The 10054-nt window shown below is 47.6% G+C and overlaps 1 protein-coding gene across 1 annotated transcript; it reads right to left on the bottom strand.

The window, feature by feature from the left end:
- Nucleotides 1–423: 423 nt before the first annotated feature.
- Nucleotides 424–5966, bottom strand: LOC142907916 (uncharacterized). The gene is made up of 2 exons (XM_076057877.1): nucleotides 2871–5966; nucleotides 424–2097 (listed from the first exon to the last, which is right to left on the bottom strand). Exons 1-2 carry the CDS (start codon nucleotides 3053–3055, stop codon nucleotides 1008–1010), a joined length of 1275 nt encoding a protein of 424 aa, XP_075913992.1. The 5' UTR covers nucleotides 3056–5966; the 3' UTR covers nucleotides 424–1007.
- Nucleotides 5967–10054: the final 4088 nt, after the last annotated feature.

Raw genomic sequence — 10054 nt, forward strand, 5'->3', positions numbered from 1 at the left:
GCAGCTGGGCTTGCTTCCACCGATGGTTACGAACATCCAGACGTTAATCAGCAAGGAGCATTTCTAGTCCTAGTTAGACAAAATCTACGTCTACACGTAATACTAAATTATAATTCGTGTTGTAGAGAATGTATCTCCTCTACGTGTAACTTTTGAGTGGTATGCCTTGTAACTGATGAATGATCCGAGTGTGCTCCCTATTGCAAAGACAACGAGTTTCTCCAGAGGCAGATCCTTCCTACAAACACAAAAATACCCTTTGACCTGTATCACAAGAACAATGAGTCTCACCTGAGTTATCTGTACAGGTTACTTCCAAAACACACACTTTGTCCTAACATCACTTATTCAATGTTTGACCCTTATAGACAAACTGTTACATGTACGCACACAATCAGACAAGTATTCATAAATTATTGACAGTTATTTTAACAAAATTTTATTACTGCACTGAAATATACTGCATCAGGTTACATCGCATTAACAAGAAGCTATTTAAAAAAATACGCTTAACAGTGTATGTACAACATACTATTGCGTCATTCAAAACGAGTAGGCCATTGCATGCTGGCGTCTGGGTCAAAATTGATCAAATTCTAAACATTACCTACAAACTCCACAACTGAGATGGCACGTCAATGATCACCCCCTACTGACAGGCTCTTGTCCATATGCAGGCCGGTGCAGGGCCACCACCTTGTGCCACACAGGGGCAGCTGCTACTTGGGGATGCTCTTCGAGTGTTTGAAACGAGATACGATACAAAACTCCGAATTGCCGAGGCGATTAAGCAAGCACCATGTAAATGCAATTATGATAAAATAGTGAATGCTTGGGAGCTTAGTGGCTCTCGCTCCTGGTTAGAGATCTACCCAACCCACAGGTCCACAAAGACTGGCCGCTCTTACCCTGCAGGTTGAACCTAGGAATTGAGTGTTCAACTTCACATTCTTGTCATTAAAGGCCTGTGACAAAGGTGCACCTATTGGAGCGACATCGTCTCAAGCTTACACATCTACCGGGTCTCCATTTGACTTTGTATCGTCTCGGAGGAAGTCCACCCACACCTCCACTTCCACAAACTGCTGGGAGTTGCCTCGCTCTGCCTCAGAGTCAGAATTCTCCCCCTGCTTCACGTTGCCTCCATCGATGTGAAGGTCCGATTTGGGGGTTGAATCGTCATCTTCACATTTTACATTCACTTCTTCGCTCTTCACCATCACTTCTTCGCATTTTACCTTCACCTCTTCATATTTCACCTCGATACCTTGAAAAGTGTCCAAGCTGGGATTTTCTTCTGGTTCTTGTTTGATGAGGGATGGGATTATTGCGGCACTTTGACATTCACAAGCTGATTTCAGACTCCACTCCTTGTGGATCTTCTGATGCTTGTGTGTTCTCTGGTGTCTTTGAAGATTTGGTGAACATGCAAAGGCCTTCCCACACGGAGTGCACCTGAAGGGTTTATCTCCCGTGTGTGTTCTCTGGTGTATTACAAGAGTAGATGAACGTGCAAACACCGTCCCACACACACTGCACCTGAAGGGTTTCTCTCCCGTGTGTGTTCTCTGGTGTACATGAAGATTTGATGAATCTGAAAATGCCTTCCCGCACGGAGTGCACTTGAAGGGTTTCTCTCCTGTGTGAGTTCTCTGGTGTGTTACAAGAGTAGATAAATCTGAAAACGCCTTACCACATGGAGTGCACTTGAAGGGTTTCTCTCCCGTGTGAGTTCTCTGGTGTGTTACAAGAGTAGATGAATCTGAAAACACCTTCCCACACACACTGCACTTGAAGGGTTTCTCTCCTGTGTGTGTTCTCTGGTGTTTTTTAAGAGTAGAAGAACATGTAAACGCCTTCCCACACACACTGCACTTAAAGGGTTTCTCTCCCGTGTGTGTTCTCTGGTGTATTACAAGAGTATATGAATCTAAAAACGCGTTGCCGCACAGAGTGCACTTGAAGGGTTTCTCTCCTGTGTGAGTTCTCTGGTGCCGTGTCAAATTTCCAGTATGATCCGTGCTGTATGCACACCGGTCGCATTGTTGTCTTGTCATACCGAGCTGCGCCGAGTGCCTTTGCTCCATCAGAAAAATTCTGCAGAGGAAGCGACAGAGGAAGCGACAGCTGCAGACATAAAAAACGAATATCCACACCATCTCCACGTCAGTATCGAGGCAAAGAGGAATGCATAAATACACAGTAACACGTGACTTACACGTCTATTCTTATTCATATATTCATTATATAGTCAAAAAGTGTACCAAATTCATCACACGGGCTGTTATGGCACACGAGAGGGTGAATGGTCATAAATATGCCTGGAAGCCCTCGTATCTTCAAAATGAATGTTAACCCAAAACTCCGAGCACACAATTTCGGCTGTCTGGCTACAAAATAAATATTTATAAAAGCTAAATTCAGCTGACATCGCAAAATGTGTTGAAAATAAAACTATTTGTGTTATGCAGAAATGCATAAATGAATGTTCAATCGCAACTTAGAGGCGTGAAGCCAGCCAGGCTCACGATGTTCTTGAATGCTGGGGATGAACAGATCTGCCTTCAGCTGCATGTGTGTGCTGTATTGACTGTTTCCATTCTTACAAAGAGTTCCAGAGGAAAACAAAAATAAACTATTGTTTTGATATAACCTCCGTGTTCAGAGTTAATAGACTTTACTGCAAATACAAAATTTACATTGTTACACACTGGCATGGTTAACAGGTGGTGGTGTGTCCAGACCCACGCCTGGCCACCTTAACCTGCTCAGTATTAATGCTTCCTCACTCCACCAAGTAATTCATTGAGGATCAATCAACATTGCCGAGGCTGCCTGTCTCTCTCCGCTAGTGGTGAGATGTTAACTACCTCTCCTGGCATACAGGAAGTCGTTGGTTCGATCCCGACCCTGACGCCTGCTGTATATTTGGAGTTTGTGTCTCCCTCTCTCTCTCCCCGTGGTTGCGTGGATTTCCCTCCAGTTCCCCCGGTTGTCCCCACTCCACATGCAGAGTGAACACCACCACACGTCTAGAGTGAACACCGCCACGCATCTAGAGTGAACACCGCCACGCATCCAGAGAGAACACCGCCACGCGTCCAGAGTGAACACCACCACGCATCCAGAGTGAACACCGCCACGCGTCCAGAGTGAACACCGCCACGCATCCAGAGTGAACACCACCACACGTCTAGAGTGAACAGCACCACGCGTCTATAGTGAACACCACCATGCTGTTGACAAGCCCAATCTTGTTGTTGTTGTTGTGGGCAGGTCGCTCCTGAAAACAAGAGTGGTATAGCAGCTCAACGAGGGCGTGGCCTGGTAAAAAATGAAAAAAAAAACTGTGAATATTTAAAATAAAACAAAGTTACAAAGTAGCGAGCCAAGTGAAGAGAAATTAAAACTTAAGCAAGATACTCTTTGGTTCTTTTGGTAAAGTCGCGTAGAAAGACAATAATAATTAAATAATAGCATGCGACGTTTCGATTGCAACAAAAGCAATCATCATCAGGTACAAATGAATGAGGAAACAAACCTAGTAAACTTATAAATATAATGACTGGGGGCGAGGCAGTGCATATACTGTTCATCACCCACAAGATGGCGCCGATGATGGCAGCCTCGGCCGGTTGGTGCGCCCTGTTTTGTCCAGTTTTGTCTTGAGAGGGGCCTGCTGTTCAACACACCCGTGCTGGTGAGAGGGGCCTGCTGTTCATCACACCCGTGCTGGTGAGAGGAGCCTGCTGTTCATCACACCCGTGCTGGTGAGAGAGGCCTGCTGTTGAGGGGCCTGCTGTTCATCACACCCGTGCTGGTGAGAGAGGCCTGCTGTTCAGCACACTCGTGTTGAGGGGCCTGCTGTTCAGCACACCCTTGCTGGTGAGAGAGGCCTGCTGTTGAGAGGCCTGCTGTTCAGCACACCCGTACTGGTGAGAGGGGCCTGCTGTTCAGCACACCCGTGCTGGTGAGAGGGGCCTGCTGTTCATCACATGCGTGTTGGTGAGAGAGGCCTGCTGTTCAGCACACCCGTGTTGAGCGGCCTGCTGTTCAGCACACCTGTGCTGGTGAGAGGGGCCTGCTGTTCATCACACCCGTGCTGGTGAGAGAGGCCTGCTGTTCAGCACACCCGTGTTGAGGGGCCTGCTGTTCAGCACACCCGTGCTGATGAGAGGGGCCTGCTGTTGAGGGGGCTGCTGTTCAGCACACCCGTGCTGGTGAGAGAGGCCTGCTGTTCAGCACACCCGTGTTGAGGGGCCTGCTGTTCAGCACACTCGTGCTGGTGAGAGTGGCCTGCTGTTCATCACACCCGTGTTGGTGAGAGAGGCCTGCTGTTCAGCACACCCGTGCTGGTGAGAGGGGCCTGCTGTTCAGCACACCTGTGCTGGTGAAAGGGGCCTGCTGTTCAACACACCCGTGCTGGTGAGAGGAGCCTACTGTTCAACACACCAGTGCTGGTGAGAGAGTCCTGCTGTTCAGCACACCCGTGCTGGTGCGAAGATGGCGCCGATGATGGTAGCCTCAGCCGGTCGGTGCGCCCTGTTTTGTCTTGTTTTGTCTGTCAATTCAGTGTTTTGCCAAGATTTTCGGAGTTCTCTAACAAGAGACGAACTTTTAAATATCAGGGAAACAACTCCTGTGGATTTAATTCCTACTTTTCTGCTTCCAGCGGCAGAATTAGTAGGCATTCTAGTCAATGCCGCGCTAGGCTTTGCTCAAGCAGCGAAACGCCGCCCAAGGGGTAAATGGTCGGGGGCTCTCGTGCGGCTACGCAGACGCCGGATCCGAACAGTGCTTCCGAGCTTTTTCCTCTCCAACGTACGTTCACTGTACAACAAAATGGATGAACTTCAGCTACTGATGGTAAAAAACAAAGACTTTCTTTCAGCTTCTGTTTTGTGCTTCACGGAAACATGGCTGTTTGATTTGATTCCGGACACTTCGCTACAACTAGCAGGATTCCATCTTGTAAGATCGGATCGTGACATAGCACTCTCCGGCAAGACGAAAGGCGGTGGTATTTGTTTTTACATTAACAGTGGCTGGTGTGTAGATGTCACAGTGATTCTGCAACATTGTTCTCCACTCCTTGAATCAATTTTTATAACCTGTAAACCGTTTTACTCGCCTCGCGAGTTCGCGTCGCTCATTTTGGTCGGAGTTTATTTGCCGCCTTGTCCTCAGGTTAAAGAGGCCCAACGCATGCTCGCCGATCAGATTCTGAGTGTGGAGCGAGCAAATCCAGATTCGTTGGTTATCGTACTTGGCGACTTTAACAAAGGTAATCTCAGCCACGAACTCCCCAAATACATACAATTCATTAAATGCGCAACCAGAGAAGGGAACACTCTGGATCACTGCTACACTACAGTCAGTAGAGCCTACCACGCCGTCCCCCGAGCAGCACTAGGACACTCTGACCATGCCATGGTCCACCTGAGTCCTGCATACAGGCAGAAACTAAAACTCTGTAAACCTGCTGTGAGGACATCTAAACCGTGGACCAGTGAGGCTGTGGAAGATTTGCGGGCATGCTTAGACTGTACTGACTGGGATATGTTCACGACTGCTACCAATAGTCTGGATGAACTCACAGAGGCTGTGACGTCCTACATCAGCTTCTGTGAGGACTGCTGTATCCCAACACGTACCAGGGTGAACTTTAACAACAATAAGCCCTGGTTCTCAGCAAAGCTCAGAAGGTTGAGGTTGGAGGAGGAAGCGTTTAGGAGTGGGGATAGAGACAGATTCAAGGAGTCGAAGAACAGGTTTAGCAAAGCGGTGAGAGAGGCTAAACGACTGTACTCAGAGACTAAAACACCAGTTCTCTACTAACGATGCTGCTTCTGTCTGGAGAGGGCTCAGGCAGATCACCAACTACAAACCCAGACCCCCCCACACCACTAACGACTCCCGCCTAGCCAACGACCTGAACGAGTTCTACTGTAGATTTGAAAGACAATTGGATTGTCCTGAACCACCCCTTCCCACCCAAGAGGCCCCACCCCCCACCCATACTACAGAGACGATTCTCCCCTTTCAGGAGGGAGAAGTTAATAGACTTTTCAAGAGGCAGAATCCACGCAAAGCAGCCTGGTCGGACTCTGTCTCTCCAGCCACCCTCAGGCACTGCGCTGACCAGCTGTCTCCGGTGTTCACCAACATCTTTAACACCTCCCTGGAGACATGCCATGTACCAGCCTGTCTCAAGTCCTCCACCATCATCCCTGTGCCCAAAAAGCTAAGGCCAACAGGACTAAATGATTACAGACCGGTCGCCCTGACATCTGTGGTAATGAAGTCTTTTGAGCGCCTGGTCCTGGCACACCTCAAAGCCATCACAGACCCTCTCCTGGACCCCCTTCAGTTTGCCTACAGAGCCAACAGGTCTGTGGACGACGCAGTTAACATGGCCCTCCACTTCACCCTACAGCATCTGGACGCCCCAGCATTCTACGCCAGGATCCTGTTTGTGGACTTCAGCTCTGCCTTCAACACCATCATCCCTGCCCTGCTTCAGGACAAGCTCTTCCAGCTGAACGTGCCCTACACCACCTGTAAATAGATCACAGACTTCCTGTCTGACAGGAAGCAGTGCGTTAAGCTGGGAACACAAATCTCTGACTCCAGGTCCATCAGCACTGGAACTCCTCAGGGCTGCGTCCTTTCCCCACTGCTCTTCTCCCTGTATACCAACAGCTGCACCTCCAATCATCTGTCCGTCAAACTCTTGAAGTTTGCGGACGACACCACCCTCATTGGGCTGATCTCTGGTGGGGATGAGTCTGACGATAGGTGGGAAGCTGACAACCTGGTGACCTGGTGTAGCCAGAACAACTTAGAGCTAAATGCTCTAAAGACAGTTGAGATGGTTGTGGACTTTAGGAAGAATACAGCCCCCCTCACCCCCATCACCCTGTTAGACTCCCCAGTCAAAATTGTAGAGTCCTTCCGCTTCCTGGGCACTATTCTCTCCCAGGACCTCAAGTGGGAACTGAACATCAGCTCCCTCACCAAGAGAGCTCAACAGAGGATGTACTTTCTACGGCAGCTGAAGAAATTCAACCTGCCAAAGACAATGATGGTGCAATTCTATACAGCGATCATTGAATCCATCCTCACCTCCTCCATAACCGTCTGGTACGCTGCTGCCACTGCCAAGGACAAGAGCAGACTGCAGCGTATCATCCACACTGCTGAGAAGGTAATTGCCTGCAATCTACCAACCCTCGAGGACCTGCACACGACAAGGACCATGAGGCGAGCGAGGAAGATTATGGCCGATTCCTCCCACCCTGGACACTCTCTGTTTCAGCTACTCCCCTCCGGCAGAAGGCTTCGGTCCATCAGGACCAAAACCTCACGCCATAAAACAGTTTCTTCCCATCTGCTGCTGGCCTGTTAAACAAGGCCAAGGGCTTACACTGATTTTAACATTTTATCTACATGACACCTTGCCGATATTAACTATGTTAACCTATTTGTATTTTTAATTTTTAAATTATATCTTAAAGCTATTTTATATTCGATATTTATTCAATTTTATATACTTCAGCCCCTTGGTGTTAGTTAGACTTTACTTTTAACCCGTATTATTATAGTAAGACTTGTTTAAAACTTATTTAAGATTTTAGATTCCTATATGTTGAATGTATGCACCATCCTGCCAAAGTAAATTCCGTGTCGGTGTGAACTTTCATGGCGAATAAAACCCTTTCTGATTCTGATACAACACAGAGTCGGCTAACATAAGTCAACACCCCACCTGGTTGATTACGTTCTTCCAAAGATTGCTAAATTTGAGAGAGAAAACACAGACACGGAGACACAGACAGACACACAAGCAGAGATAGATAACACAGAGACACATAGAGAGAGACACACAGACACACAAAGATATCAGAGACACACAGAGAGACACACAGACACACAGAGAGAGATAACACAGAGAGACCCACACAGACACAGAGAAACAACGCCTCTGTGTCGAGGCCTTAAATAGAGAGATAGGGGGGCAGAGAGAGAGGGGGGTGTAGAGAAATTAACAAGTCAATGCAAGGCCGTAGCCATGGAGTCAACATTGGGGGGGACCAAATCTTCCAGGGGGTCTGGGGTCCCCCCCCCCCCAGAAAAAATATCTAAATGTGAAGACTAATTTCCTGCCTAAAATATTTAAAAACTTCACTAACACATGGGATGGACTTTTTCTGAATTTTTTACAACAATGTCTAATAGTGTATTGTATTACATAACTTTTTTTTTTTTACCATTTCTTGTTTCATCGTATGTAATGGCAGAGATTAGGGATTCATAAAGTACAACTATAACCACAATCATATGAACAGAAATCTATGCATTGTTATATGAAGACAAGTCCAGATTTTGTGGCCAAGGTTTAGCAAATTGTTGTTTTTATTAACATAACATCGCAATTATTATTTTACAAAAAAAATAGCAATAAATTGGGGGCATTTTGAGCATATTTGATTATTGGGGGGGGGATGTGTCCCCCCCCCAATATATATGATAATTATTATATATTATTAAAACTACGGCCTAGTGTCAATGAGAGATTTGGAGGTTTGGTGACTGCAGCAAATAAAAGCGCGACAACACGAGGACACACAGAGTCAGAAAGCACACTTAATCAAACAAACTGAGTAAAATTTGGAAATGTGATGCAATGGAACAGAGAGTTGGTCTACACACAATTAACGCATAGCCTGGTTGATTACGTTCTTCCAAAGATTGCTAAATTAAGCGAGAGAATTGAAGCAAACGCGATCAGGCGAGGGCAGGAGGCAAGGCCCCGCGTTGTAAAGTTCCAACCTGGACATCGCTTCCATGCTCGCTGCTACTCAGTTGACATCCCTACAAGAGAGAGCGAGGCTTTACCTCGGTAAACAACCACAACAACCACCACAACAACCACCACCACCACCACAACCACCACCAAAAGAACCACCACCACAACCACCACCACAACAACCACCACCACAATGAGAATTTCTCACCTCGGATTTGAGTTCACGCGCGGAGCGGCAACTTCCTGTTATCTTTGTTTCTATTCGGTAAAGTCACGTAGGTAAAAATAAAATAACAAAAATCACGACGTTTCGGCCACAACACAAGTGGCCTTCATCAGGTGAAGGGACCGGACTGTCCAGAGGACAGCGTTGGAGTGAAGACAGCCAAGCCCAGGTCGCGTCCTTTAAGCTGTGTGGGAGGAAACAAAAAACGCCTTGACAAATTGAGCTGCACCTGTGGTGACCGCCACACCGGGGAGACGAAGCGACATGTCTCCGACCGAATTCGCGAGCACAAACCAGACCTGAAACACGGCAGAACGAATTCCTCCGCCGCAGCTGATCACTGTTACAATGCTGTGGGTGATCACGACATAGCCCTCTCCGACACCAAGGTTCTCCGCAAACCCACGGGTTTTTATCAGAGATTTGTCCACGAGGCAATTCAGATCTACAAACACAGACACAACCTCAACCGAGAGGATGGTTTCAAATCAAGCAATCACCGGAAAGATGTTCTAAATCAAACCAAACTAATTCTCAATGGCACAGCACATTCCCTCAAGCAGTGGTATCCCAAACTTTCACAGCAGCTTGTGTCTGTGTTTGTGGGTCTGAATTGCCTCGTGGACAGATCTCTGATGGAGGCCCGTGGGTTTGCGGAGAACCTTGGTGTCGGAGAGGACTATGTCGTGATCACCCACAGTGTTGTGACAGTGGTCAGCTGCGGCGGAGGAATTCGTTCTGCCGTGTTTCAGGTCTGGATTGTGCTCGCGAATTCGGTCGGAGACATGTCGCTTCGTCTCCCCGGTGTGGCGGTCACCACAGGTGCAGCTCAATTTGTCAAGGCGTTTTTTTGTTTCCTCCCACACAGCTTAAAGGACGCGACCTGGGCTTGGCTGTCTTCACTCCAACGCTGTCCTCTGGACAGTCCGGTTCCTTCACCTGATGAAGGCCACTTGTGTTGTGGCCAAAACGTCGTGATTTTTGTTATTTTATTTTTACCTACGTGACTTTACCGAATA

Source organism: Petromyzon marinus, chromosome 85 (assembly GCF_048934315.1).
Source record: "Petromyzon marinus isolate PM22_M1 ecotype Great Lakes invasive population chromosome 85, UKy_Petmar_22M1.pri1.0, whole genome shotgun sequence".
NCBI lineage: Eukaryota > Metazoa > Chordata > Hyperoartia > Petromyzontiformes > Petromyzontidae > Petromyzon > Petromyzon marinus.

Bases quoted from the DNA above. Each gene is read 5' to 3' on its own strand.
- LOC142907916 (XM_076057877.1), bottom strand. From the start codon at position 3,055: ATGCGTGGCGGTGTTCACTCTAGACGTGTGGTGGTGTTCACTCTGCAT. The intron at 2,098-2,870 runs GTAGTTAACATC...CTTCCTCTGCAG, and splicing joins CTTCCTGTATGCCAGGAGAG to AATTTTTCTGATGGAGCAAA.